Raw genomic sequence first — 27,830 nt, forward strand, 5'->3', positions numbered from 1 at the left:
ACTAGGTTTTGCAAAGCATCAATCAAAGTTTTCAGCCAATCATAAATGGCATGTCATTGGCTAGAATCATCTTTTTCAGTAAATATCAGCTGTATCTTGCCTATATTTTGATTACCTAGACTTAGCTCCCATATATGGGTAGATGATACTGATTTGAGAAATATATTAATACTTATACTGATAAGCTAGGGTTAGGGTTAGAGCTTAGCGGTAACAAAACAGAAGCCCACCCAGCCAGAGTGGCCGAGGTGGGACGAGCAAAATATTGAGAAAGTGCATGCACACAAAGGCACATACAAATCATGGAGACTCTCTGGGGACAGGGTCGCCGTACTATGGAAAGTCCCCATAGCCCACAAGCCCATGTCCGTGAGGGGGCTTATGCCTTCAAGGTAAGTATGAGAAAACCATGTTGTGGAGGAGAGGCTTTTATATGATCACGGTGCGCACGGACCATCTATCCAATGACTTTAGGGTGAGTTGGCATTGATGCACAATCAGCCCAGCAGCCCAGGGACCTGAAGGCACTGTAAATCGATATGAGTCAAACGATCCTAGAGCGAGCGCACGCTTATTTTTATTGACAGGCAACGAACTTCGCTCGAGGATCTTCTGATGTACACTTGCAACTATAGCACTCGACAAGACAACCTAAACAGCGTTCAGCTTTTAGGATAGACCTACACAAGTATAAATTTGGAATCGCAATATACATACGTATGCATCACAGTTCTCCACACCGCAATCTTTTGTTCGTCTCGGCCTATGAATACTGTCAAGCTCAAGCGACTCTCTCACCTGAGGCCATCCTTGTGCTGTACACAAGACTAAGGATTTCTGTGACTTGAAGCATGCGTCGTGGATCTTCATCGCAGTCTCTTCGCGGATCACATTGCAGCTAGTAATTGTAAGTGAGTGACTCGTCCGAGCCAATCAATAACGTGCCTCCCGTCCAACCCACTAGGTTTACAGTTAGCACTACTTACTCTCTATGTCGAAAGGTGGACTGTGGATGATCATATTATTGTGCTCTCGCGATCATAATTTTAAGTCCCCCGCTCTATTCAACGTGCCTCGCGGCTATGCGACAGAGATGGCCTTGATTGAACGGATACCTCTCTCAAAGAGGGCGGGAGGTCCACCATGGTCTCCTTCGAGTCACCGTCGACGGTATACAGAGTGGAGCTCATGTTCGTAGACGGAGATGGATACCGACAACTAGCATGGTGCCTTTCGATTGTTGTGGTTAGCAGAGGTAGTGCCTCTTACCAGGAGATGTTGGTTAAACCGCTGTGTTCTACGTTGAGTCCCAGTCAATAAGATAGAACATTGAGCTTGTCATAGGTGAGGTAGTCAGCATGTCAAACTGCGTTCTGAGGGTGATGCTTTTTCAACCACGCCGTCGAAGTCTGGTCAGGAGTGTTGAAGAGGGTTTACAAAAAGTATACAGGAATCATAAGACAAGTCTTAACTATCGCTGGAAAGTTGAGGTCGAGAGAGCGCGAGATGATTATCGAAAGACCGCTGTGCATGCGTTGATAGTGCAAGAGAGATGTTAACTAATGTAGATCGCGGGTCAATGCTTGGTGGGACCCCGATCACTTCTCCACGCTGATCTCGGGAATATCGCTCTACTTGTTCCACATTTACTTTAACACCTAGCTATCTTTCAGTCATCCATCTCGACGTACACATGGACCCGTCCATTCCCTTAGTAGTTGATAATGGTACAGGTGTAAGTACTAGTCCATCTGCTTCAATGGTCCCTCAAACCGAAGGTCTCGTAGTTCGTCAAAGTGGGGTATGCAGGCTCTAACTTCCCCGAGCATGGTGCGTTCATATAACACCTACGCCAACCACTCTATACACATTTAATGCAAAATGCCTCACCCTATCGATTCGACCCAGTGTTTCCATCTATCATCGGCCGCCCGATCCTGCGCGCGGAAGAACGCGTCGGGGATGCCGTGATCAAGGACATCATGGTCGGCGACGAAGCTGCAGAGCTGCGAAACTATCTGCAAATGACACAGCCCATGGAACATGGCATTATTCGCAATTGGGAGGACATGAAGCATCTTTGGGATTACACCTTCAATGAGAAGCTACATATAGATCCCGCAGGGCGGAAAGTCTTGCTCACGGAACCACCGATGAACCCGAAAGTCAATCGGCAGAGAATGTGTCAAGTTATGTTCGAGGAGTATGGTTTCCAAGGAGTATATGTGGCCATTCAGGCTGTGTTGACGCTTTACGCTCAAGGTGCGTCTGCTACTGTCTAATTATCATTCCACTCTAACATCATCATCAGGTCTTAACACGGGCGTGGTAGTGGATTCTGGAGACGGTGTAACTCATATCGTCCCCGTATACGACGGATTTGCACTACCACATCTCACCGCGCGCTTGGATATTGCCGGTCGGGATGTGACTCGATACTTGATCAAGCTCCTCCTCATGAGAGGATATGCCTTCAATCGAACCGCCGATTTCGAAACCGTCAGAGAGATCAAAGAGAAGTTTTGTTATGTTAGGTGAGTGATTTGCCTCTTTGTTGCAACTCATGCCGATCCATATCCAAGTTATGACCTTGACATGGATACAAGGCTCTCGGAAGAGACAACTACACTCGTCGAAAGCTATACCGTAAGCTTTGATAAATATCCATTGGCAGGCAATCAATTTTTCTACAGCTTCCTGACGGTCGCACAATCAAACTCGGGTCCGAGCGCTTTGAAGCACCGGAATGCATGTTCCAGCCTCATTTAGTTGACATTGAACAGCCGGGTGTGGCAGAGATGCTGTTCCAGACGATTCAAAATGCTGCTGTCGACGTTCGTACCGAGCTATACAAGCATGTTGTCCTTTCCGGCGGTTCGAGCATGTATCCTGGTCTCCCCAGTCGTCTGGAGAAGGAGATGAAGCAGTTGTATCTGACGAGGGTATTGAATGGCGACCCAACACGACTCAATGTACGTTCCGTATCGTGCACTTCCGTTACGGTCAATGAAGGTCTCACCATCGTATTTGTGGTTTCTAGAAATTCAAGATCCGTATTGAAGATCCTCCACGTCGGAAGCACATGGTCTTCCTCGGTGGCGCAGTGTTAGCTGATATCATGAAGGGACGAGAAGAGTTTTGGATTTCGAGAGAAGAGTGGTACGAGCAAGGTGTGCGAGCCTTGGATAAACTTGGGCGAGGGGAGAATTAAATCAACTGTATATCGTGAACTTGTGATTCATGCCTGATATCCCACTCTATGAAATGTAGTGCTCTATGGAAGAGCGTAGCATATTAGAACGAGCTGAGCGCGGGACTCATTCAAAAGCTGTTGTAGACGTCGCAGTGTACGTTGTAAATGACTTCTGACACAATGTTCGCAAGTTGATTTTTCCAAAAGTTCCGCTGCTAAAAGACCGGCGCCCAGTAAGATTTGACCACGAAATCATCCCCAGAAGTTGACCCATTCCTCCATGGCCCTCAAATTTTTCAACGCATCCCCCTTCAGGATGTCCTGCCCTTGAATCAGTCTCAACTCTCGCCCTTTCATTCGACGTATGCGTCTCTCTGGATCTTGAGCGTCGAGTTCCTCATCTGTTTCAAGGCGTTCTTCCTCCGGGAGCGAGGAGGAGTACTCGTACGTGCGCTGTAGTATCGCGTGGGTTTTCGTAAGTGCGAGAGACGTGGCGTGTGCGAGGGGTGTTGGGAATTTCGAAGAACTATTTGAATGGAATGGTGGGGATGGAGTGGGCGAGAAATGAGCGAGGACGAGTGCAGAGAACAGGTCGCCGACGCCAGAGAAGTAGCCTGGAATTAACGGTACATAGCCTGCATGCACTGTGGATATATTTGGGGTGGAGGGTGTATGGGTTCCTTCGCCTTTGTAAGAGGACGTGATGCAAAGGAGGAATTCGGGTGTAAGAGCATCTTCGTGGACGAGTGGGTGGATGTGTGCAGGAAGGATATCAATGAGCCACAGTTGGAGTGGTATAGAACTGATGATGACGTTTGGGACGGCGTATGTCTTGTGTAGTATAGTGAGTGCGTTGTGAAGTGATGCAGTGTCCTCAATCTTAATGTCTGTCAGGACTCTAGAAGAGACGGAAGGAATGGTGAGACAAAGATGGGCGGAATGGTAGGAATATGGCGCTCACTCTACTTCAAACCAATTAGGCGTGATGATAGTGGAATGTGGCAGTAGCGTTCGGTATATAGGTATCACGTCTGGTGCCACATACATCCGCCCTGCATCCCCGATGACAGCTTCATGATAGAAATAGGTCAGTACATAAGTATGCCGTGCAAGGAGTAACTCACGATCTAGGAGATAGATAAGTTCTGGATTCTGCTTGCGTAGCTTGACAGCCAAATCTGCTACCACTGACAAGGCCGCTGCTCCTGGTACGTAGCCTGGAGCAACATTCGTAGATCAGGAAGCATACTTGAAGTGATAATAGGAAAGTACCTGTCAGCAATCGAGAGGGGCGTAGGAACCCATTTTGTTCCATAGCTTCAAGCAAAGCGGTTATATCATCTGCTTGCGCTTTGCTTCCTCCAAGTCGACGATAACCTGGCTGGTCTTAGCACGGACTGAAAATGAAGTTCAAAAGAGAGACCTACCGGAATGATTAGAGAAGTTCACCGTGTTGATCACCTACTGGCCGGTTAAGAATCATCTAGAGGACGAAACCCAGATCCAAAGATGAAAAGTCATACATCGACATCATAACCTAGGAGCTGGAGAGGAAATACAGCAGCCTTTCCTCCGACATAGCCAAAGGAGACATGAGACTGAATGCTCAGAACGCGACCTGGATCTTGATGCGACATATTGTTCGCCTGTGGATGCGTTCTGGACTGTGGTCTCTTAGTGAGCCAGGCGATGCCCAAAAATGAATGCCATTGAGTGACTCTGACTCGGTCTGCATCAAATGATCCTGCCGCTGGTAGTCAGGATCGTGCAAAGTTCCATTTTTATTCTTTTTCTGCATAAACTTTGTTCCGTACGGTGTTTGTGTCCGCTTTTACGGCGAATCTCCGTAAATGCGCTGTGACGTTCACGTGTCTGGCCCTCGTGATTCCACAACGCGCCCACATCATTCCTCTGGGACTCTTGTTCATCTTCCTCATGTCGGACGGCACTAGGTGTGTACGCACGTCGATATCTCATGAATTCATCTTGACTTTTCCGCAGTCTACGTGAGTCATGGTATGGAGCCCTCAATGATGCACAAACTAATTTCAGACGCCTACTCACATCCTCCTCGGCGCCTGAGTGGAAACGTATCCCGACACCTAGTGATATCTCGTCCAATAAGGTCAAGGGGAAGGCTCGTTCTACCATACCAGATCTGGCAGATGTAGTGATACATCGCAAGGCTAGCAAGACTGAGGACCCTGTCTGCCGCGTTGTACTTGACGTACCCACAGGTGACGAACCTGTTTCTCTCGAAACGTGGAAATCTGTCTTGGCTACGCCGGAGCTAAGGAAAGAGTGGGATCCTGCGGTTGAGGCAGCCTCTCTCGTCGAAATGTTCGACCCAACAACAAGAATAGCGAAGACGAACTTCACATTGGGATGGCCGGCAAAGTAAGCTCCCACATCGCTCATCTGAGGTCTCTCCTGAATTGTGCGTAGTCCTAGGGATGCCGTTACGATATCCCGCACTTTTAATGATGCAACTACTGTGATAGATATATCAACGTCTCTCCCCCGTTCGATCGATGAGCCAGCATATCTTAGACCCTCTCCGCCATATGTTCGTTCTAATGTCAAATGTAAGTGTACCGCGCAAGGATATGTTTGATATGTTAACCTATATGTGTCAGTGTTTGCCTGGTGTATCCAATATGTACCATCATCATCAACACCACCATCTTCTGCATCTACTTCTCCATCTTCGTCGCAACCTGACGATTCATCACCCAAGAAAGCCACTTCAGGCCGACTACGTATCACTTGTTTCTGGCAACATGATCTCAGGGCTGCATGGAACTTTAGCTCTTCTTCCAGCATGTTTCAACAGCTTGCATCCATGGTGCTGGGCCTATTCAAGACAGTGATCAAACGCGGTACACGTGTACCCCTACTTACCGGCTATGGGAACGGAGTTACGATCGAACGTGTCCGTTTCGAAGTTGACCGTGAAGCACTGACATTGGACTACACAATCATCCCTGAAGATGATGATCATCCTGGATATCCGCCTGAGACATCTCGAGGTCTCGACGAGCTCCATGCTTTAAGAGAGTATCGACGCCTGACAAGAAGCGTCGAATTCTCCATCCCGCTGTCTGAAGGATGGGACATCCAACTCACGACGAGGGCATCTTCTGAAGCTCTCGCCAGCCTCCCGTGGTCTGCTCATGTGTTGCGCAACGGCTCAGTGCCTTCCTCCTCAAAGGGGCTCGCCTCCGACTTCGAAGACGTTCTGTTCCGTATTAACCACGCAGCTTTACTCGATGACCACTCTCTCCTCAAAGTCCGTGTCGCCATCGAACGCTCGGGTCCGTCTGGCGGATTGCGTTTAAACGGGATACCTCAGCCAATCGAAGAGATTGAAGACCGGAATCCCTCGTCTTACTTCATGTCACAACAGATGCTACAGGATGCCTCGAGCACGGCTGAACTCAGTTTTCAATCACTGTCTTCAACAACCACTGGTACAAGCACAATTTCGAGCGGTTCGAAGACTCCGGTGCAACCGCACCTCGTGCGTGCTCTTACTGAGCGATCGGCGGCGGCGGAGAAATCCATACTCAGTCGCATACGGCGTAACTACATATACTTTTCCTCCCTTTTGCAGGAGCCGGAAGCTAAGTGGAAAAGAAGTGAGTTACCATCTTGATATCTTCAAACAAAGTGAACGAAATAATCGTATTGGTCAGCCACGGAAGCCCGAGGTGTTTCTGTCACTCAATTAGACTCCATTGATCCTACGCTCGTTGTATACAGAGCAGAGGCGACCTTTGTTGGCGTTGGCCTCTGGGATCTATATGCTGCGATCACATCACCAGGCGCTTATACGTATTGGGACAAGGGGCTTGAGGATGCAGTCCTTCTCGAGGATGTAAACGAACTAACCGAGCTATGGCACATCAAGACGAGACTGGCCTGGCCAGCAAAGTAAGCCCCTTACTCTCTTCCCATCGCAATGCATACTCATGCAACCCGTAGTGCGCGGGACTCTGTTCTGCTGAAAACAGTCTATAAGTCTCCCAGTACGGTTCACGTCTTCGCATTCTCCGCTGACGAACCAAACCTCTTTCCGAATATCCCGCCCGTTGAACCCACGACTATACGTACACAAGTCGACCTTCAAGGGTTTGCCATCGAGGCGCTATCGCCGACAACAACGCTGCTCACGTTGCTCGAGCAGTCAGATCCGAAGGGGTGGTCTGGTAAAGCCTCAATTCCACAGCAGATGATCACAGCTTTGGCCGGAGTTGGCGAGTTCGCAATCAAGTGTGGTGGGCCCCCCGCACTCACAAGGTTGTCTGGCGCCAAAGCGAATCAAATCCGCTATGACCATGAACGAGGGAGCTTTAGGATCGAGTACGAGGCCTCTCGTCGAAGGGCTGTACAAGCTGGAGAACAGAGCTCCGTCTCAAGTTCTGATGCGATAGCAGATACGGGATCGGCAACGTCGATGCCGATTATCGAGTGCGAGCTGAGGTGCGATATCGATACATGGGCCTCTTCTTTGGACATCGTTGTCGATCCGCCACCACAGTCCATCTCGTGTCTTCGCAGACATCGATTGTCCTCTGGTGGGGGTGGTTTGTGGCTTACTATCACCCATGATGCCGTGCTCGCAAGCGACGAACGTCTTATGACTATTGTGCGCAAGGGCCCGGGGCGAGAACGAGGCGTTGTGATGGTAAATGGCGCACGAGTCACACTGGACGTGGAGGATCTTCCCGAGTCTGAACTCAAGTCACTGAGTAAACAGAAAAGGGTCAAGCCTGCGCGTATCCCACTGGATCAGCCTCCTGTACTTGGCGTTATACGACGACGAAAGGCTGAATGGAGTGGCGAAAATGAGGAGAACGCAAAGGCCCTAGGAATGTCGGATGGCACCTCTGAGCAGAAGGCCTCGCCGATGTCCACGTCTTCATCAATATGGACTGCCTCGGCCCCCAAGTTTCCCAGTCCATTGGCAAGATATTTTTCGTTTGCAATGGAACAGGCAGTAGCCACGACGGAGCAAGCTGTCGCGGCCATCTCTCCTGCATCGAACGCATCATCTGACCCTATGCTCCCTAAACCACCCATGGATTATGCTCTCCAAGCTCTTTCATACCTTCAACAACTCCACTCTCGTTCATCATCGCCTACATCTACCTCCGAATGGACCATCGTCAGCGGCAAGGGGTTTCCAATCCACCGGAAAGCTGAACCGTCTCTCTCGCCGACCATACCAGTGTATAAAGGCGAGAAAGTGATTGAAGGCGTCTCAGCGGAGGAGATTGCGGCGGTAGTTGCGACCTACGAGTGTAGGAGACGGTGGGACGACAAGTTTGGCGGCGCACAAATCTTGGAAACGTTTGGCGGCGAATGTCACACTGCATTTGTGGTGCAGAAAGGCGGATTTCCGTTTCGCGATCGCGGATTCTATGTCGCATCCCTCGTTGCGCGGTCCAAGGGCTCGCAAGACGCAGATGAAGGCCGAACAGCGATTCTCGTGGCCTCTGCATCATTCAGTCCCGCGTCTGCCGTGGGATTCGCATCCGCGAAGTACAATCCGTATAATCTGCCTATTGGACGGATGTTCGTGGACGGGTGGATTCTTGAGACTCTAGACCCCTACACGCCGGAAAACTATGCGATACCTTCCACAAGGTGTACCCGCGTCGTCGCCGCAGACTACGCAGGCTCTGTCCCGGCTGCCGTCAACGCCATGAACAACACTGCCTTGGCGAAAGCGATCGTCTCTGTAGAAGCCTACGTCAAAAGCATTGCGCCTTTGCCGTTCACACGTTTGCCTGGGGTGGGCGTAGTGCTCACGGACAAGGGATACGAAGAACAGCAAGGAACCAACGCCTGGACGCTGAGAAGACGTGATGAAAATCGGTCGCTGGTCCAAACTTGGTTTATGCCGGAAGAGAGGATTTACAGGAGCTCGCTACTGCTTACTCTTCCTGTTCCCTCTCCCGTCCGCGCAGCTTCCCCTTCACCTAAACCCGCATCGCCCGCTGAATCGTCAGATTCACTATCTCAGCAGACAACTCCAAAGCCGACCACGACCCCGTCTTCGGATTCTTCTTCTTCGGAGCCTATCAGCACACCATTCACGTCGCGGGCGCACAGCTTGTCATTGTCTGTACCCTCTGGGTCCACGACGACGCCAAAGCATCGGAGAGTATCGTCTACCACGATCCGAACTGCAGCCGGCGAGGCGGCCTTGAAGGTTTCTTCATCTGCATTCACGCTTCGCGGAGAGGTCCGGCAGCACACTGATCTCCTTGTTGCGGAGATCATTGTGGATTCTAAGCTTTACGATGAGGGCTACGACGTCCAGCTCCGGTCCAGGATTCATGATACTAGTAAACCTATCTCGCTTACTGATATTCGAGGACTGAGCGCGGCACAAGACATTAAGGATGCGGATAAAGACGCAGACAGTGTCCTCCCGCTGACATATACGGTGCACACCATCCCCCCTTCACCGATGCATTCCTCTGGGCTCACGGTCGACAGCCCACCGCGTCATCTACTCAGACTGATGCTCCCCACTGCGCAACATCAAATTTCGACGCTTCAAGACCCTCTAACAGGGGAGACTCGGAGTCCGCCGCCGAAGCCACAGTGGTTAGTCGACCTGCAAGAGAAGGGCGCGGTTGTAGATGTGGAAATCCGGCCTGGCGCTGCTATCAATGCGAAAAACAGCGTGGGCAGGCGAAAGGCGAAAGCAGGAGTTGTCGTCAAGGTGGATGGCACGATCGTCAATGTTGAAGGAGAGAAGGAATCGTTAACGAGTTTAGGTAGAGAGGAATTGCAGGATGATAGAGTAGCAAGGTTGACTGTTTTGACACGGTCAGACTTTCACTCTCTAGCTGTCTTTCTCATGCAAACAATATTTCCATTCTGACATCGGCGTTCTTCCAGGCATTCTAATGGAGAAGACGAGCTACCTAGACAACTACAGGCCCCTCTAGCCATCTCGGAGCATCTTCTATACCCGTCATCGCAAAGCGAGCCGAGTCAGACGAGTCCAGAATCAAAGGAGGCCGAAGATGGCAGTGTGTCGCCTGAGAGCATCCAGGAACCAACAGGACCTGTGAGTTCATTCGTTGCTTTCCGGAGCCGTTCTAACGACGGCGTGGGACAGAATAAAATTCCAAGCACTGCTCCCACCGAAACAGCTCCGCCTACATCTGCGACGGGAGGGTTGTTGGGCTTCTTCAACTCGTATCAAAACCCACTGTCGCGATTCACATCGCCATCGGGAACGGGATCACCTTCTGCATCGACGACGAGCACAGCACAATCACCGACGGCTGGTCCAGAAGCGTCCGCGGCTTCTCGGGGAGTGGGAAACGAAAAAGAATTCCGGGAAGACCGGCGGATGGCGGTAAGGGAGGAGAGTCGGAGGGATCGATTGTCATTCCCGCTGTCGAGTGTGCTAGTGATCGCGCTGATCGCGTTTCTAATGGGATCGCTGCTCAGGTCGCTGATCTCGCCCGCGGATTTTATTTATGTTGCGACGGACGTCGGGGAGGCGGAGGGACTTCGGGCGGGGTGGCGAGAGGTGAAGCGGTTGCTGGAAGTGAAGTACATCGTGGGCGGGTGGGATTTCCAGATTGCGGTTGTACGGCGACACTAGCGTTAACATGGGCGCGGGCGGTGTATGTAGTCGCGCCCAGCTGCCCTGTAGTCTCGTGTAGATGGGCCCGTGACGTTGCCGTGGCGCGGCAAACGGCGGATACAGCTGTAAATGAAAATTGGGTTCCGACCGACTCCGCTCTTCGTTCCGCCGGCGTGGAAGAAGGGGACGCCACCGAGCACGGCGCCAGACACGACGCCCCACGTCGTCGTCGACATCGTCGCGTTCATCGCCCCCATCGTCCTCGACGGCACACTCCTTGTCTTTCTTTTTGTTCTCCCCACCGTCCGTCTTGCACAAAGCCAATCGGGTACTATCTTTGGTTTGCCTTATTCTGTCCAGGCGCGCCCACGGAGACGCTCACGCTCCCTAAACTATCTTAGTGTCCATCTCTTTCCCGGCCTCCTTCCTCTCCTCGTCCTCTGCCCCCGTCTTGAACAAACTCCCTTCGAGCCCGTTCCCCCCAACATCATCGAACCTGTCATCACTCTACCCAATGGCGTCCGGACCTCCCTCTGGACCCTCAGCACCCACCCCATCCGAGTCGTCTCCCCCGTCCAATTCGCTCTGGGAGGGCGATCGCATGTCTGTCACCTTTTTCTCAGCTTCTTTCTCGACCTTACACACACTCTTGTGCCATGCAGGTTCAACATTTACATTTATGACTATTGTAACAAGCGCGGATTCGTCAAGACCGCACGAGAGCTCGTCAATGAGGCAGAGATTCCAGTAGAGTCACAACCTCCGATAAATGCCAAGCAGGGCCTCCTTTTCGAGTATGCTTCCTATCCTACGGAGCTCCGCTTTCTACTTGCTCACTTGCACTTTGCGCAGGTGGTGGAGTGTTTTCTGGGTATTATTCCAAGCAAAAAACAACGGAACGGGGTCCGATGATGGCTTAGTGTATACGCAGGTGAGTCTCTTTGTCTCTTCAAGTTTGCCGAGTTTCGGAGCCCAGATCTCTCGTGATAGAACCAGGCCGCACAACGCCAGGCTCAAGCCGCACAGCGTCAGGGTGTCCCTAATCCACCTCCACCTGGTCGTTTCACAAACGGCATCCCTCCAAGGCAGGCAGTCCTACCGCCTGGTGGTCCGCTCTCGAACGGTGTAGGGCCTGCGGGCCCACCACCTGCTCCCGCAGGCGCCCAACCTGCCTACGGTATGCCGCATGGCGCTGGCCCTCAGCCCAATGGAATTCCTGTTCCACAGGGTCTTCCTGGTTCACATCCTGGTGGGCCACCGCAGAATTTTTCTCATCCGGGCCCGCAGGGTCCAGGTCAGCGACAGATGGTTCCACAACATCGTGGCCCCAACAGTGCGCCATTCCCGTCTCCTACCATGGCGCACTCGCCACAGGCTCCACCCATGGCGGGACAACAGCAGTCTGGCCCGATGGCCCAGCTGGGTCCATCTCCGCAGATGAACCATCCTGGGCGTGCCATGCTTCCACCTGGGCCTCAACAGATCGGCAATCCATCCCAGATGGGATCTGCGCATCCTACTCCGACACAGCCTTTTCAACAACTCGGCCGACCGCCAAGTCGGCAGGGGACGCCATCCCATATGCAGATGAATCCAACCCCGAGTCCGTCTATGGCACCACGTCAACCGCCTGTACAAGATCCACGCCAGCTCGACATACAGATTGCGCAGGAGATAGCCCGCATGCCACCCGATCTTCTCGCATCCGTCAAGCTTGAGGTAGGCTTGGGTGACAAGGATGAGAGAACTTTTACTTCTGAAGACAAGGTGGATATACTTTGGCATCTTCATTAGATTTCACTAAAAGAGATTTCAGCAACGGATCATGGCTGGCGTGGGTCGTCGTCGTCGGGCTGTTGTTGGGCAAGTGGCGCCGAACGCAATTGCAGGGCCATCCACGAACATGCCTCCCCAGCATCCTCAGCGCAATCAGCAACAGCCAATGTCTCAACAACCTCCGCGTCCTACCAAACGTAATAGCACTTCTCCCAGTGAGGAGGTACGTCAAGATAGTGCTTCCCAGATTCCTGTTGGTCTGACGGTGAATGCAGCACGAGACGCTCCCGCGAAGTGACACTTCCCCCCCGGACCGGAAACGTGTTCGACGAACGCCAAACCCTCATGAGCCTCCAATGGCCCCTATGGGGTCATTCCCCTCGCCCGGCACTCAAGGGCATCCAGGGATCACAACGAATGGGATGGTTCGTTCCGCGATGAATTTCCAGCCAGGAATGCACATGGGAAATCAACCTGGAATCAACATGAGTATGGGCCAGGGAATGACTCCGATGCAGTTGGCATCGATGAGTCCCATGATGGGCCACCCGCCGCCGCCTAACATGATGACACCCCAGATGCAGCAGGTCAGCTCTTGCTCACCCAGTCTAATGGGAGTACTCATGCCTTTTCCCATAGCAGCAAGCCCCTCCGTTTCAAAATGAAAGACAGTACCGCGCGACGATGGCGAATCTTCATCAGAAAAGCATGTCGCAAGGACCGATGGCTCCTTTGATGCCTGGGCCTCCGAACGGAGGGTCACCAGCCGCGAATGATGCGCAAGCTCACATGATGCGAGGCCCAGCTGGACAGCCTCAGCCTGGGCCGCACAATCGTATAGGACAGCCAAAGACGATGGGTGGGATGCACCCTCCTCCGGGCGGACCGAAACCGCCGCAAACTAATATCAAAGCGGAGGGAAGCGACAATGCAGGGATGAATGGACCTTCACCTGACCAGCAGCAACATCAGCAACATCAGCAACAGCACCAGCAACAGCCACAGCAGCCGCAGCCGCAGAATGGGCCTGGACAGGGGCCTCCTGGACAGCAAAACAATGGGCCTCCGGCGCAACAGCAGGGCCAGTCTCATACCCCGAATATGCCGACGACGCCCGCATCTGGGGCCCCGACCATGTCGGGACCTTCCACTTTGTCTGCACCCTCACCGTCTGCCATCCTCAGCAGTGCGTCAGGGCTCAATCCTCCTCGGTCGACGAGCACAGTGACAGACCCGATGTCGTTCAACCCATCTGACTTTCTTCAATCAATGGGGATGGGCACCTTTGAGGATCTCGACGCGCCAGGATTTGGGGACTCTTTTGATGGTTTGGACTTTTGGATCAACAATGATGAGACGCTGGAGCCCATGAAGTGAGGGTTTAGGGTAGAGTATGTTCGCCTGGCTTAGGTTTGAAATGTTGGTGGATCAGAGGACGGTTATGGATTGTCAGGCCTCACGGTCAGGTTGCTTCCTGGTACGCACGCTCGACCCTTTCTCGCTTTCCACGTCATTTCTTCTGGCCCTGGACTGTTTCCTTTCTTGATACAAGTCTGGGCTAGCTCGTCGCTCGCTGCTCAGTGCTTCTTCCGCTATGCCGATACTTGTCCTCCACATGTCCATCTCGCTTTCTTCTTTTCCATCCTCGATATTTCACTCTTGTTAACGTGTATTTCAAGCTGCTTTTTGGATCAAGCTGTATTTATTTATCTTTTCTCCGGGCGGTGGGCGAAGATCGTATTTTCTAGCCATGATATTTTTCCTAGCCTTTTTCTTTGCCTAGATGTCTCAGTATTTGGCTTAATCTCCTTTCCCTCCCCCCCTGTTGCAATGCTGCGTAAGGTTGCTAATCCCACCCCTCCCTTTTTTTCTTTGGCCGTTGTTTTTCTTTAGCCCCCGCTTCTCTACATAGTAGTCAGTCCCGTCCTGTCCTGTTATCTACGCTTAGCGCTGCTCGTCTCTTTTCGTTATCCTGTGTACTGGTGTGCAATGACATCTCGATGCAAACTTGGTGCCCGCCTGTTAGGTTCGGCTCGCTTGCCTTCCGCCAAGATGAGAATAAGGGGGGCTTTGAGGTCCATGTCTCGTTCGTCCTTTTTCCCCGATCTCATTTTTCAGGGTTCTATACTATTGATTTGTCCTTCGGATACAGACTAGCAGACTACTTTACCATGAAGCTAGGTAGTGTACGGTACATGACCAATCAAACATGGTATGTTTTCCTACTCCCTTCCGTCCTAAGCTTGGCCACACAAAATCACCGTCGCGAATGGCTCGCCAAGCGCGACATCCCCTTGCGTGGGTGTCATACCGAATGCCAATTATTCCACAACCATGCCCGCTGGATTCAGATCGAACAAAGAGTAAACAATGAGCATAGGTACAATGTGCGATATTCTAACGAGCGGAAGAACCCTGCACCTGCAGTATATCAGTGCGATATAGTGGTTATGTACGGTACGTATGACGCAGATGCCGCGACAGAAAGTTGGGCACAATCTACGAGAAGGAGGGAGGGAGGTGTCGAAGAGGTGTCATGCGAGCGAAACGCGCGCTGCTCGAGGTCGTGACGCAGGCGGAGGGGCCGACGAAGCGGGTCGCCTCGCCTCGGTCGTCATGATGCCAGATTCTCATTTGTTTCCTCCGGCTGCTCCACGACAGGCGGTGCAGGCGCGGCGAACACCATTTGCGCCGTCTCCGCGCCGCCTCCCGATCGTGACTCTGTCATCCGCCGGCGCTTCTCCCCTACTTTCCAGATCACATCCTTCAACTCCTGCACGACGTCCCCACCGGGGCCCCAGCGCTCCCGCCGCAGCTCCAAGTCCGACGAGGGCCTGTCTCGCCCTTCCTCGTCCGACGAGGATCCGATCCCGAGCCCCGCTCCGCCTCCGCTAGTGTTGCTGCTCCCGAGACTGCTGCGCTCACGGCGGGCTTTTGCGATCCGGATCCGCTCCTCACGCGTCAGCTTCGACCGCTCGCGCGTGAAGGACGGCGAGAGGCCAGTGTCCGCCTCGAATACCTGCTCAATGCCCGGCGGCGGGAGCTGCTCCGTCGATGCCGACAGCAAGAGATGCATCGTCGCGTCGTCCTGCGTGAGCCCGCCCCTGTGCACTATGACAGCATCGAGTGATGGGTTCATCCTGTGATGAGACACCCTGAGCGAATCCGTCTTATCCGAGTCATCGCTCCCGCCATCGGGCCCGAGAAGCGGTACGTCCTCTTCCTCCCCGTCGACGTCCTCGGGCCCGTCGCCGTCCTCGGGTACCCTTGGGGGCGAGACGATGTCGAGCAGCTTTTCCCGCCCCCGCTCACACTCCCTGAGCGCGATCCCGAGCTCACGCCTCAGCCGCTCGTAAGCTTTTAGTACGGGAGAATCTTGCAGCGACTCCGGATGAGCGAGCGGCGCTCCCTGGAATATATCGCCGTCCAACAACGAAGTTCCTCTTCCTTCTCGTAAAGCGGCAACGCAATGCTCCAGATACCCGTGTGCGTCGTGCAGCGCCTCCGAGATCGCGTCTACGTGGATCGCGAATCGCGATAACTGGCTCGGCATAGGCGCGAACGAGCGCGCGGTCTCGATGCGCGACATCCTGTTGCGCAGCCGCGGCGGTGATAACGCGGTCGGAGAATTCGGCTCTGAAGTCTCGCCCAGCAGCGGGCTGGGGTTCTCGTCCCGCAGACGCTGTTGCTCGGCCAAGTCGAGTGCCTCGATCAGGCGCGCGGACGCATCGGCCAACGTGCTGGTCAGAAGGGCCATCACGGCGCGCACGTCATCCCAATATGAGTCATCATCCTGCTCGTCAAAGCGAAGCGCGAGGAGGTGCGAGGCCGCGTAACGTTTCGACGCGAGCGCGCCCTGCAGAGCGTGATGGAGCGCGGAAAGCGAGAGCGGATGTCGTGTCTTCTGCATGGTTGTGAAGCGCGTGGATGATGAAATCGACGGCGTGTTGGATGTTACACGGAGTGTCGGAGGGGCAGTATGGCTCGGTGAAGGAAGAAGGCCGAGGCTCTGGCGCCCTGCTCTCCGCCGCCGCCGTTGGATGCCCAAGGCAGTCATGCCAAATTCGCCTCGCTCTTCCGGAGGAACGGGAGACTCTTCATCGTAGTCACGGAAGCCATCCTCTTCCTGAACACCCTCAAGGGTATTTGGGCTTGTCGGGGCACTCATGCTCGACGTGTGGGATCCTGACGGGTTCAACAAGGCCGACAAATCAGACCTTCTGTTTTCTCTTTTTCTCAACACCTGTTTGGTCGGACTGCCATGCGAAGCAAGGGCTGCGTAAGAGCCATTCCATGTCATTCGCTTGTCCGAAGGCGCGGAGATAGTTCGCTGCCTCGGAGGGAAAGATAGAGGCCGATCGTTCGTGTTGAGGGTGAGGGCAGCCTTGATAGGCGAAGGCGGCGCATACATCTCGGAGAGTTGAGAGAACTCGACTGGGGAGGTCAGTGCAGCGAGGAGTTGACGAACATTGTCACTCTGCGTCTGCGTTGTATGGAGGGAGGAATGGAGAGCGACACGGATGGACGCAGAGGGAGACGATGGACTGGTGGGACCATAAAATACGCTGGTTGTTCGGTCAGATGTCTAGTTCATATATCAACGTCAGCGCTAACCTTCGCTCGTCCTTTTCTAACACTGAGATGGCTTCATGGACTGCTGAGTCCCAAACATGACTAGCAGCAGTCAGCTCATCTAACGTGTTCAGGGTCTGGAGACACTCGGGTCAGAAGCGACGTCAAACAAATATGAATGTTCACTTACAGGCGTCATTTGGTCAGGCTTATGCGCCATGTCCAGGTTCTGGGTGCGAAAATAATATAATGTAGTTGCAAACAAGATAGCGAGAAGAAAAGATCCCGAAAATAGAGATAACGTAGAGAGACAGAGCAGGATCGCGGAGAGATACGATTCCGGAGAGGGGGGAGAGGGTTGCGATGGGGAATGTCCACTTCTTGACGGTCTGAGGCCCTCATTAGATGGCTCGGAGTCGTAGAGTCGACGATCCGAGTCTGGGTCGTTGAGACTGATTATTTCTCCGGGTATTTGTGGCTCAAAAGAACGTCGTCTGGAAGACGGTGGTGATGACAAGGACGAAGAGAGGAGGGAAGAGGATATGACTAGATATTTGAAACGCTCTGCAAACTCGCGTCCTGATGCTGCGAGCTTTCTGGACGAGAGAAGGGTCTGTACAAGCTGGGGGAATTATGCGGTCAGTCACAATTTACGGAAAGCAGGCTTTGGAAACCCTGCAGCGTCTTTGGGTCATTGTCCGCTCCACGTCCTTCGGAAAGCTTGTGAGGCTAAAGAAGACGCGCTAGGCCATAGGGCCGAGGAGAGTGTGGCGTAACGCCGCACGGACAGGTCCCGGTGCAGTGTGGGGTGTAGGTATGGAGATGCGCACCTCCAAGCATTGGACGACTTGCGGGGGTAACATGTACATGATGTCCTCTCCCGGATCGTCGCCGTCATCAAGAGTGACTTCGTCGTGAACTTGTATATCAGACATGCCGCCAGGCATAGCCTCGACGCCTTCACCGGACTCTGCGTGAGCGAAATTACGTTGAGAAAGGCGAGACGAATGGGAAGAGAGCGGTATGAAGTCGGACGCACGGCGAAGGTAGTTCTCCAAAGGATGCTCCTCAAATACGGGCTGTGCCATGGCTAGTGTCGCCGTCTGCGGGGTCGTATGTCGTTAAGTATATCGTGAGCGGGTGGAAGTAGCTTTATGGAATAAACAGATATTTATGGTAGAGGAAAGGAGATGAAAGAGCGGTGGAAGCCTCGCAAAGCAAGAAATAAGGCAAACAACAGAGAGTCGAGCGAGCGAGACGACGACGACGACGAGGGGAGGGAAGAGAACAGGATGAGCACGGCACAGGTGCAGTCAGCCAAGAACGTCCAGCGGCGCGGTGGCGGGCACTGCACGTAATAGCACTCGTCTATATTTGGAAAGTTACTTACCTAACGCGTGCTACTCAGCGGCCATTCTGTCCTCTCCGCACGGCACAGGCACGTGCGTCTTCATCTCCTCGGACCTCTGCGCCCCGACACAGGTATCGTGATTGAAAAGGTGCTCAACAGACGTGGTTCTCGACACAAACAGTCACATAGCAGAACACCATTGACAAAGTACCAACTCGACACTCATGCATGGCCAAATCTGGGCGCCTACGGGGAGCAGCATGCTTTCCTCCAGAGAGGACGTCCCAACAGCTTCTAACACGGAGCCAATAGATGCACCAGATCCCTCTACGTACGCAACGATATGGAACGCTCATCAATAAATGCACGCACGCCACCCGCGCATCCTCGTCGACGTGTATTACCACCCCTGCTGTGCCTTCCTGCACACTCACAGGCTCTGTCTCACCGGCCTCGCACGGGACGAAGCTGTCCGGTCGCTACGTCCTCGTTGATCGGGTCTGCTTGCTAGCGCGCTGTTTCTCTCTCATCGGATCATTAGACGCCCACACAGCTTTTTCCCGTTGTTTTCAAAAGACCTTGCATTGACAAGATAAATAATGAGACAATGCTACCGCACTGCATGCAAGAGTTACGAACTGAACAATGCTCCGTAGTGCCATGCCAGGACTGAACCCCGTCGGGTTGTAACCGAACAGCAGCTCTTCTGTGGTGTCAATCATTGCGCAGGACTAATCCTCTCAGAGGCCGCAGGCTTGTCGCTAGAGCCACTTAATCGACACAACACGTCCATCGGCAGCAAATCCCATGCAGAGGACGATTGCCTTCGTAAGGCTGGTACTCTCATTTCCTCTAATTTCAATGCGCATCCTGTTTTACAGGCGGCGACCGCAAATATATGTCAAAGACAGCTTGACCCAGCAAATCCACGATACGGGCGCAAACATTCCTTACCGAGTGGCCTGATCGCTTGGGTCCCGAACCGACGCTCCCGAGGCAGCCAAATTTGCACCTACAAGCACAAATTATAAGGCAAATGTGGCATAAGTGATGGCTCAACCACAAGTTGAGAAGTGTACGTACGAATGTCCACAGATCTTCCGCTGCACGCTCTGCACTTTATACATCAAAGTTGTAGATCTCGAGTGGACCCCCTTCACTGTGCCCAGAGAGACCAGATCAAAGCAGATGCCTGCACCAGCCCCAAGTCGAAACAGTTTGTCATACCAAGGCCAGCTAAGGCCACGAGATAGCTGTAAGTGCGGCATGGTTTCAATCTTGGCGTCTACCCCCACCGAACTAGACTTTTATGAGAGCTTGACGGATCGCTCAATACGCAAAGGGAACCGGAGGAGGACCATTCGATGACTGACCTCAATGTGAGAAAAATGGATCATGTATATGGCGTAATTGAGCTTCGCTTGAATGACTAGAACATGCAGCGCTGTATTAGTAGCTTTTTCCCCATAGGACTGGGGTACCGATTCACTGTGTGCTGGGGAATCATCGAATCAAATCTGCAAATGCACTTCAACTAAGGTCAAGGACACAATGTCAAAGCGTAGACCGGGTCATAGTCATACATGGTTCATACACTCGAGCCATCGTCGAATTAACCCGATGTAGACGCAAGGTGAGCAAGCAGTGGTCATTCTCTTCCTCACCCAAGGTGCGATGATTTGTTTGATCATTTTCCTGCTATATGAGCATTGCACCCCAGAATTCCGCGGGTTGACTGCGAGTGCATAAGACTTCTTGACTTTCTGTCAATCACAGAGACATGAAATTGACTGCCTTTGAGCTAAAGCTAGTACTGGTCATGTATCATATTCTTGAGTAGAACAGCAAATGTATATAGCTGTAGAGTTGTGAACAATCATCAGAATCAGTACTGACATCAAAGAAAAGGCCATACAACGCTAAGAATAACGATATTTGACTTCTATGATCACTCCAAATTAGATCTCAGTTCGGGCGACAGCCGCAGAGGTTCTTGTCGCCGCGGGCAGTGAATCCGAAACCACAAGAGACGCATCTCTGCGAAGATTGTGCCGATAGCCCTCCCGGGCCTGTTTGGTGGGTTGCGACCAACGAAGCATCCCGCTCGGCCGCGAGCGCCAATATCCAAGGACTGACGAACTTCCTGGCAAGTAAGTCTTCTTTAGAGAGATATGCAGCGCCTTGGATTTGTCCTAGGCACGACTACAACGTAGGGTCCCCTTGATTAGATATGAAAGGAGTTATAGAGACGGCCTGGACGAACCGACGTGCCGCAGATACACTCGAATGGCTGGCCCATGTCCCATTCAGTGCTCGGATAAAAGAACGAGACTAAGATATAGAGATACCATGAACATTGTGTGCGAAAAATCATGATCTCGCCGATATCACTCACGCGGTTCTCCGGAGCGGATAGGCTTCAGTGCGCGAACCTGCCATTCAGTCATGTTTGTAGACGACAAATCAAAGGCGACATTAGGCTCGCAAGAATGGTTCACTGAGCGAAGCAAGATCTATCATTTCTGTTGACAAGAGTAAAATTAGACTTTATACCGTAAAGGAGGTCAGAATTGAGTTCAATGTGGTCGTCGCTGTTGGGCCCGCACTGCACAGATGAATATGCTTTGGGTCCTTTCGTCAGACCTTCGAGGAACGCCAACACTTGGCCCTCGGCGAAATCCTGCCGTCAGTGTGAGATCAAAGTCCTTTGCTTGACCGGCAAGAGCTGGTGCGCTACTGCTCACTTTGTCGGCAAAAAGAGCGGAACTGTATTCACCCTCCTTGAACTCGATAGAGAAAAGGCCGGGATGCGAAGGCTCATACGATTCACGGGTTGCTGTCATTTCGGGGGGTGGGCTGCAGACATTTTTAGGGGGCTGCAGCGAGCTGTCTTTATAGTAGCTACGGCGAATGTCGCGACGCCGCGCCGCGAAGGAATCACGCGGAAGTCGGGGAGAGAGGATGAGAGGGGCGCATGAAATATTGCGAGATGGAGTGGGCACCAACTTGGCGCCGGTCAGATGGGCTAAAGCCAATATAATATTACCAGATCATGCTGCTCGTGCTAGCCTGCAGCTGCGAGGAGCACTGTGACTATACGCGGAAAGTTGTAAACACTCCTTCGCCGACCACCTGTGAATATACAAACTATCGACGTTGAACTGGGAATTCTGTCGAGGGCTGGCTAAGTTACAAGCTGTTACAATACAAGGAGGAGTGCCAGGGAGTGCCTGGGGTTCTGAAGGGTTCTGATGGAGCTGTTCGGAGTCCGAACTTGAGGAAACTGTAAGGCAAATGCCGAAACCTAAACGCAGGTCCCAACAGATCTATGCCCAAAAATCGATAGCCCTTCAACGCCCTCAAGAACCCACCACTACCACCGTCACCAACCCCGACACGTACTGCGATGGCCCCCACCAAAAAATCCAAGGCTTCCAAGTCGACCGAGTCCATCGCTGCCCGCCTCGCGCTCGTCGTGAAGTCCGGCAAGTACACCCTTGGGTACAAGTCTGCCCTCAAGCAGATGCGCAATAGCAAAGGTGCGTTGGTTTCCACTCGACTCTCTCGCGGGACTGGAGCGTGAGGCTGAGAAGGTCCCTGAGCTGACCTATTCGTTTGATCTTCCTCCTCTCCTCTCGACGCCTTGGTACTCTATGTGATCTGGGTGGTGCAGCCAAGCTCATATTGATTGCTGGCAACTGCCCTCCTCTGCGCAAGTCCGAGATCGAGTACTATGCCATGCTCTCGAAGACAACGGTGCACCATTTTGCTGGCACCAACGTCGCTCTCGGTACCGCTGCCGGCAAGCTTTTCCGTGTCGGGTGAGTAAAATGCTCCTTTTTTCTTTTTCAGATATTGACAGTCGCCCGTGCAGTGTCATGACCATCTCCGACCCTGGTGACAGTGATCTCCTCAGCGTGGCCGAGGCTACCGCATAAAAGATTGGGGTTAAGGATGCGAGGTGTTTGTATGCTACACATTACCATTTTATGATTAGGCACCACCATGACAGTCTCGTTGCTGTCACCCTATATGGTACTATAAGATACCAACGGCTCATAGACAATCACCGAGAGTTGGTCAAGCCGTGAATTAGTCTGAGCAATCGGAATCTTCGACATCAAAAATGTATTACAACAATGACGGAGACATCTCGAGAATAGTCTTTGGTCCACGCTCCGTATAGTCTGCTTTGAAGACAAAGTTTTTACTGTTGGTGTCGTGGAACGTGATTTTGGCAACGATAGTGGACCCCAGAAATGCAGCCAAACCGTCGCCCTTTTCTCTGAATTCTGCAAAATATTCGGGCACTTTGGCAAGGCGAATGGACCGTGGCTGGACCTCGTTTTGTTGATCAGGGTTGCTCAAGATGTACGATGAGAGGCGTGACTGCAGCGCAGGGCCAATGCCTAACATACAAAGATGGGTGACGAGCTTAAGGGTAACAATTGAGAGCCTACCTTTGACGTAGCCTGTAAGGTCCCCCGTCACGAACAGACCCGCCCACACGTATTGCCGCTGATCGACCTCTGTCAATCCAACAGCATGCCCCACTGCATTTTGCAACGGCATGAAGAGTCCCCTGGCCCCGTCCTTGTTGTAACCCCCTCCCAGCGCCTTTAACAAACCAGGGTCGAACAGGGGCTCACAGAGCCGATGCCGCTCCTTCCCCAGCGTGACCTCCTTTCCGCGGAACTCAACCGTGACGAGGTCGAGCGCCTCGATCTCCTTTGCGCGCGCCTGCTCGGCCGCCGTGGCTTTGGCATTGAGACGCTTCTTCATACCGCTCTCGATCACGGCTTTTTCTTTGCCCGCGACAAGCACCGCAGCGATATCCGTCACGCCCTCATCCTCAATCTCGCGCGCGGCGTCGCCATCCAAGGGCACTTTGACTAGTCCGTCCCGCCACACCTGGCGCGCGAGCGCGCGGAGCGCGTCGTCCAGCGCACTCGGGTCCAGCGGCGCGTCGGGAGGTGAGAGCGTGGACATGACGGAGGTGTTGGTGCGGAAGAGGTGCGCGACGAAGAGCTCGCAGTCGTGTGCGCCGAGGCAGACGGTCGTGCGCGCGGCGTGCAGAGGGAAGCCATCATAGACGGGCGTGATGTCCGTGTGAGTATCTCCGATGTCGACGACGACGCCGCTCAGTGTATTGGTTGCGTAGAGTTGCGCCATGGGGCGTTCGAGGATGCTGAATGCGGCGACATTGAAACGCTCGAAGAAGATCTGGCAGGTGCGTTCATACGCGTCGCGGGAGAGCCCTGGAAATATGGAAAGGAGGATGGGGGACTCGTTCTGGACGCGGCGTAGTTGGAGGCTGGTGAAGAGGACGTGTTTCCTATATGATTCTAGGATGTAAGTCTGCGAAGGACGCTGAGATGTAGCATACTTACCATAGCGCTTCTGCCTGAGTCCAATCACTGATCTCGCCATCTGCGAATGGCCAAGACACTACGAGGTCCTGTCCTGCACTGAGGGCGTCGTCGAGTTGAGGCCCGACGAGATAGTCCGTCACTCTTGCAGTCAACACGGGCTGGGGCTGGGGCATGGTCGACGCGGCGCGACTCGTGGAAGCCGATGGCTGGAGATCAAGCGGGTCGTTCAACTTTGCAGCGAGGCGGCCGTTCGCCTGATTCGTGTTTTGCGAGTCGGGGACCGCCCCGCTACGGATGCCCACGCGAGCTTGGATCTCCTGTAAAGCGACTGGGTGAGCTTTAGCAACCACGGCATGAGTGAAGGCTGTACGATGCTAGGTGCATGAAGCAGATCATGAATACCGAGGCCAGCGCGGACGAAAGTGGTGCCAGTCTCGAGGATAACGATGCTCGAGTCGCGGAACGCGGTGTTGCTCATCGTCGCATTCAATTGCAAATTCAGCCGCTCACTGTACGTATGTTTGGCCCCCAACCCGTGGGAACCTTTGATGTCCACCAACTCTCAGTTCACAACAGATGTACGAGTGCACGCCAGTACATTACGTCCACGGATATCTGATAATATGTGCCAGAGACTGAACAGCGTAGCCACTACGAACCGCCTCCTGTGAGTGATGGTGGGAATCCTGAAAAGTCCACTTGGTCTTGGACCGCATGACCAGCTAGAGTGTACGATATCCGTATGCGCAATCGGACAGCGCTCTGCGTTCGACAGATCATGTTAAGACGAGGAGACCAATTGATTCTGAGAAAGGGTGTACATACCCCAGGAGGCGCCGTGATCCTCATTTGCTGTGTTTCTGTTGTACCAGGTTTGATGTCTGGTTGCGACATCGGTAACATCTGAAGTTGCTGTGTCTGCATGAGAGGGATGAAATTTAGCCGTCGCTTCGCACAGGTCAAATGTGAGAAAAGGCTTACTCTTGGTACAGCGACTTGGAAATTGAGCCCCGTGGCCATATTCGCTCCCTTCACTTGGAAGCGTGCCAGCACGTTTACGACACCTGGTCGTTGGGGCGAGGTTTGTGGTGTGAGTGTCACATGGAGCTCGTTCTTGTCGTACGCAATATACGATTGCAGCTTCGGTGCCGTAGGTTGAGGCGGTGGAGCGGGCGATGGCGATGAAGCAAAGAGGCTGGCGGCAGGCGGTGTTAGTGCAGGAGCGGGAGTGGGTGTCGAGGATGTCGAGCCGAAGAGACCCAAAATGTCATCAACAGTACTTTTCTGTGACACTGTTGGCGCGGACGGTTGTGCAGGCGTGGTGTCAGATGATCCACCAAAGATGTCCATCAACAAGTCATGGTCGCTCTGGGCGATGGCTGGCGTCTTGCTCGTCCCTGTCGTTGCACCAGAGGGAATTTCATCACCGATCAGGTCAACCTAACAGACGATGAATACAAGAATACAGATGGCAGCTTGATGGACTGCCTACATCTTTACCTGTCTGCGTTGACCCGACGGGCTTGTTCTCGCTGACTGTGATGTAACGCATCTCAATAAGACCGAAGAAAGCCGACACAAGAGGCTGCTTACCAACACCTGAAACAGTCGCCTTCAACTCTGGCGCGGGCATTCTCTCAAGAACGCCTACCCGGACGTCACCTAGAGTGAACAAGCTAGCAAACTCAACTGCTCTTTGCTGTAATTCGAGCTCGGGATTCGTCGTATACGCAGCGAGGATCGACGCAATTCGGTCCTGCTGTGTGGTGCTGGTGGTCGGCCGCGCCGAGATCTTCGTGATCGATGCAAAGACGAACTGGCGTGTAAGGTAGTTTGCGTAGGGCGAATCAAGAATAGAGACAATGAGGTCTATGATCTCTACGTCGGTGACCTGCACAAGCATCAGACAATAACGAGTGCAAGAGAAAATGCAAAGAACTGACCGCTTTCGGTTTCTCGTCATCGATGAGACCGGTCTCTATGAGGACATCGCTGTATTCACCAATGATCCAGGTGGCGGCCAATGAAAGAGACTCTTGCGAGATATCAGAACGGAGAGCGGAATAAAGTTTTGACGCAGTATACGCTTGCAGTTCGGGCGTATGCGCCACGAGCCGAATAAATGCGGACAGGATCTCCTCTCGGACATAATTTCCTGCCTGGGTGGAGTGTGAGTGCGCTCATCACTGTATGTGACGAAAAAGTTGAGACTGACTAGTTTTAACACGCGCAGTACTGTATCGATGTGCCACCTCTTGTTTGGCGCGAACCGTTCCGCGGCCAAACTGATCTGTGTTGTCATTCCTAACTTGAACTCGTTATCCGCGACCTCCAAGAATGCCAATAGTTCCCGTGTGAGGATCCGAACGTTCTGCTCGTTGATAAGTGCATAGGACAGCTCGAGAGCCCGTCGCCGAATCGAGATGTCACCGTCTCGTAAACAATCGAGGATTGTGTTACGATGCCGTTGAACAGCATTAGTGTCCATTGACACCACCTTATTGAGGGTATTGAGCGCAACATATCTATGTAGCATGGAAGAACAATTTAGAAAGCAGAGATGCTAGTGTACGCTGGAATATACCTAATGTTGTTGTCTCGGTTGCTCAAGAACTTTCCGAGGATGTTGATGGCCATGACACGCAGTCCACTATCTGCTTCGATCTCAAGCACAGTGAGAACCGTCTCGTACAGAATGGAGTTGCCGACGTTCTTCGTGGAGTCAGTATTTGTTGCTACCTACGTAAATTCAGATAGCCGTAAATTGTTCATATTCTACCGAACATAAAATTACGCACCTGAGCCAAGATGTCGTTCATCGCCTCACTCGCTTGCACGTCACCTCTTCCCAGTAATCGAAGCAGACGAAGGATTTTGACTTGAAGAAAAGGATCTGTGATGCCCGAAACATCGTGCTCTGGGCTGTATCCCGTAGTGACTAGCGACTTGAGATGCCGTACAAGAAGCGGAACAGCCTGGATATCCGGACTTAAGAGCTAGCATGATCTGCGGCATCGCAGGACTCACATTTCTGAATTCATCTAAACAGCTCGGATCTGCTTGAACCATTTCGACGACGAGAGTGATGGCAGTGAGCAGGACACCATGGTTTCGGTCAGCTAGCAGGTTTTTGGCTTTTGTGATGAAGTGATCAGTGAGGTCTGGCACCTTCTTGATCACTCGTAGAGCGCAGAGCGCGGCCTGGGAGGAAGAACAAAGCTCCAGCTGACATGATAGAACAGAACGCGAGAACTGACCTTCTTCCGGATGTAGGTGTTGCTGGAGCCAAGAAGTTTCTCAATCTCATTTGCAAGATCTCGTGACATCTCTTCAGAAGCGATGTTTGCGAAGGTGCACAAAGCCAGGCCGACCGCGTACATGTTGGAATGATTCATATCACTATTCCCTGGCTTTAGTTTTTGAAGGCGATCGAACTGCGAGAAGACGCACTTTTTCAGGGAGTTCGTGACCAACGTCAGCACCTCCTGGCTCTCATCCAGCAGCAACATGATACCCAAATATCCCAACCGCTTGTCGCTGAATCTCGGGCTTGCGACGAGCTTGAGGCACTCGATCTGGCCAAAGTGCGCGGGAGAGCCTAGCATGTGTATGTAGAGCAGTTTGGCGACATTGTTGTGTCTCGCGTACGAATCTTCTTCCCTGAACGACGCGCGGATGGCAGCAGACTCTTGCTGGATGAGAGCACGCTCGTCGGCTACGGTCTACGCCCCATGATATGAGCGAGCAACAGCGAGATGTTGTTGGAGCGCGCTGACCTTACATGCTCGGATGCCCTTGATGAGAGCTGAGACAATGATCAATCAGAATCAGGGGAAGTGAAGGTCGGAGAGCACACCTTTCAAATTATGGTAGACCATATTGACGTGAACCTCACCGCAAGGACCTTGACTTTCGAAGGTACATACGGTCAAGCTTGTGACGAGATACGAC

The 27,830-nt window shown here is 52.7% G+C and overlaps 11 protein-coding genes across 11 annotated transcripts; 4 read left to right on the forward strand and 7 right to left on the reverse strand.

The window, feature by feature from the left end:
- Nucleotides 1-172: 172 nt before the first annotated feature.
- On the reverse strand, nt 173-379 carry HETIRDRAFT_50487 (uncharacterized protein; the record flags this gene model as incomplete). Its single annotated transcript, XM_009550488.1, has 1 exon — nt 173-379. A coding segment is annotated over one exon (207 nt), but the record flags the coding sequence as incomplete, so codon positions are not given.
- A 1,314-nt stretch (nt 380-1,693) lies between these two features.
- HETIRDRAFT_324145 (uncharacterized protein) lies at nt 1,694-3,211 on the forward strand (the record flags this gene model as incomplete). Its single annotated transcript, XM_009551034.1, has 7 exons — nt 1,694-1,735; nt 1,788-1,830; nt 1,909-2,262; nt 2,312-2,534; nt 2,583-2,646; nt 2,694-2,972; nt 3,041-3,211. The coding sequence occupies 7 exons, from the start codon at nt 1,694-1,696 to the stop codon at nt 3,209-3,211; spliced, it is 1,176 nt and encodes a 391-aa protein (XP_009549329.1).
- Nucleotides 3,212-3,261: 50 nt separating this feature from the next.
- On the reverse strand, nt 3,262-4,830 carry HETIRDRAFT_435557 (uncharacterized protein; the record flags this gene model as incomplete). Its single annotated transcript, XM_009551035.1, has 6 exons — nt 3,262-4,091; nt 4,155-4,263; nt 4,318-4,410; nt 4,466-4,570; nt 4,621-4,654; nt 4,717-4,830. 6 exons carry the CDS (start codon nt 4,828-4,830, stop codon nt 3,446-3,448), a joined length of 1,101 nt encoding a protein of 366 aa, XP_009549330.1. The 3' UTR covers nt 3,262-3,445.
- Nucleotides 4,831-5,128: 298 nt separating this feature from the next.
- Nucleotides 5,129-10,826, forward strand: HETIRDRAFT_420239 (uncharacterized protein; the record flags this gene model as incomplete). Its single annotated transcript, XM_009551036.1, has 8 exons — nt 5,129-5,145; nt 5,195-5,590; nt 5,639-5,778; nt 5,830-6,831; nt 6,889-7,126; nt 7,178-10,036; nt 10,109-10,280; nt 10,332-10,826. 8 exons carry the CDS (start codon nt 5,129-5,131, stop codon nt 10,824-10,826), a joined length of 5,319 nt encoding a protein of 1,772 aa, XP_009549331.1.
- Nucleotides 10,827-11,208: 382 nt separating this feature from the next.
- HETIRDRAFT_478408 (uncharacterized protein) lies at nt 11,209-14,594 on the forward strand. Its single transcript, XM_009551037.1, has 7 exons — nt 11,209-11,411; nt 11,471-11,602; nt 11,661-11,739; nt 11,799-12,575; nt 12,625-12,807; nt 12,860-13,171; nt 13,224-14,594. Exons 1-7 carry the CDS (start codon nt 11,323-11,325, stop codon nt 13,959-13,961), a joined length of 2,310 nt encoding a protein of 769 aa, XP_009549332.1. The 5' UTR covers nt 11,209-11,322; the 3' UTR covers nt 13,962-14,594.
- Nucleotides 13,872-14,594, reverse strand: HETIRDRAFT_441167 (uncharacterized protein). The gene has a single exon (XM_009551038.1). The coding sequence runs from the start codon at nt 14,205-14,207 to the stop codon at nt 14,034-14,036; it is 174 nt and encodes a 57-aa protein (XP_009549333.1). The 5' UTR covers nt 14,208-14,594; the 3' UTR covers nt 13,872-14,033.
- A 290-nt stretch (nt 14,595-14,884) lies between these two features.
- HETIRDRAFT_445826 (uncharacterized protein) lies at nt 14,885-18,244 on the reverse strand (the record flags this gene model as incomplete). The annotated part of the gene is made up of 5 exons (XM_009551039.1): nt 14,885-17,149; nt 17,199-17,293; nt 17,347-17,778; nt 17,987-18,126; nt 18,196-18,244. The coding sequence occupies 5 exons, from the start codon at nt 18,242-18,244 to the stop codon at nt 15,199-15,201; spliced, it is 2,667 nt and encodes an 888-aa protein (XP_009549334.1). The 3' UTR covers nt 14,885-15,198.
- Nucleotides 18,245-20,472: 2,228 nt separating this feature from the next.
- HETIRDRAFT_323246 (uncharacterized protein) lies at nt 20,473-21,350 on the reverse strand (the record flags this gene model as incomplete). The annotated part of the gene is made up of 5 exons (XM_009551040.1): nt 20,473-20,709; nt 20,771-20,838; nt 20,903-21,004; nt 21,061-21,187; nt 21,252-21,350. 5 exons carry the CDS (start codon nt 21,348-21,350, stop codon nt 20,473-20,475), a joined length of 633 nt encoding a protein of 210 aa, XP_009549335.1.
- A 501-nt stretch (nt 21,351-21,851) lies between these two features.
- Nucleotides 21,852-22,544, forward strand: HETIRDRAFT_387325 (uncharacterized protein). The gene is made up of 3 exons (XM_009551041.1): nt 21,852-22,046; nt 22,181-22,328; nt 22,382-22,544. Exons 1-3 carry the CDS (start codon nt 21,914-21,916, stop codon nt 22,443-22,445), a joined length of 345 nt encoding a protein of 114 aa, XP_009549336.1. The 5' UTR covers nt 21,852-21,913; the 3' UTR covers nt 22,446-22,544.
- A 38-nt stretch (nt 22,545-22,582) lies between these two features.
- Nucleotides 22,583-24,357, reverse strand: HETIRDRAFT_482888 (uncharacterized protein; the record flags this gene model as incomplete). Its single annotated transcript, XM_009551326.1, has 4 exons — nt 22,583-22,916; nt 22,968-23,842; nt 23,898-24,196; nt 24,250-24,357. The coding sequence occupies 4 exons, from the start codon at nt 24,355-24,357 to the stop codon at nt 22,639-22,641; spliced, it is 1,560 nt and encodes a 519-aa protein (XP_009549621.1). The 3' UTR covers nt 22,583-22,638.
- Nucleotides 24,358-24,426: 69 nt separating this feature from the next.
- On the reverse strand, nt 24,427-27,757 carry HETIRDRAFT_478419 (uncharacterized protein; the record flags this gene model as incomplete). Its single annotated transcript, XM_009551042.1, has 14 exons — nt 24,427-24,641; nt 24,705-24,797; nt 24,861-25,319; nt 25,372-25,415; nt 25,473-25,770; nt 25,823-26,038; nt 26,095-26,404; nt 26,464-26,618; nt 26,678-26,854; nt 26,907-27,080; nt 27,137-27,278; nt 27,330-27,601; nt 27,656-27,684; nt 27,736-27,757. The coding sequence occupies 14 exons, from the start codon at nt 27,755-27,757 to the stop codon at nt 24,531-24,533; spliced, it is 2,502 nt and encodes an 833-aa protein (XP_009549337.1). The 3' UTR covers nt 24,427-24,530.
- Between the last annotated feature and the right edge of the window lie 73 nt (nt 27,758-27,830).

The sequence above is a fragment of the Heterobasidion irregulare genome (assembly GCF_000320585.1).
Source record: "Heterobasidion irregulare TC 32-1 unplaced genomic scaffold scaffold_08, whole genome shotgun sequence".
Taxonomy (NCBI): Eukaryota; Fungi; Basidiomycota; class Agaricomycetes; order Russulales; family Bondarzewiaceae; genus Heterobasidion; species Heterobasidion irregulare.

What these genes read in the sequence shown, in the direction of transcription:
- HETIRDRAFT_478408 (XM_009551037.1), top strand. Translation starts at nt 11,323, where the DNA reads ATGGCGTCCGGACCTCCCTCTGGACCCTCAGCACCCACCCCATCCGAG. An exon ending in CTCTGGGAGGGCGATCGCAT is followed by an intron (nt 11,412 to 11,470) that starts GTCTGTCACCTT and finishes TGTGCCATGCAG; the next exon opens with GTTCAACATTTACATTTATG. An exon ending in ATGGCTTAGTGTATACGCAG is followed by an intron (nt 11,740 to 11,798) that starts GTGAGTCTCTTT and finishes CTCTCGTGATAG; the next exon opens with AACCAGGCCGCACAACGCCA.
- HETIRDRAFT_441167 (XM_009551038.1), bottom strand. Translation starts at nt 14,207, where the DNA reads ATGGACATGTGGAGGACAAGTATCGGCATAGCGGAAGAAGCACTGAGC.
- HETIRDRAFT_387325 (XM_009551041.1), top strand. Translation starts at nt 21,914, where the DNA reads ATGGCCCCCACCAAAAAATCCAAGGCTTCCAAGTCGACCGAGTCCATC. An exon ending in GCAGATGCGCAATAGCAAAG is followed by an intron (nt 22,047 to 22,180) that starts GTGCGTTGGTTT and finishes TGGGTGGTGCAG; the next exon opens with CCAAGCTCATATTGATTGCT. An exon ending in GGCAAGCTTTTCCGTGTCGG is followed by an intron (nt 22,329 to 22,381) that starts GTGAGTAAAATG and finishes TCGCCCGTGCAG; the next exon opens with TGTCATGACCATCTCCGACC.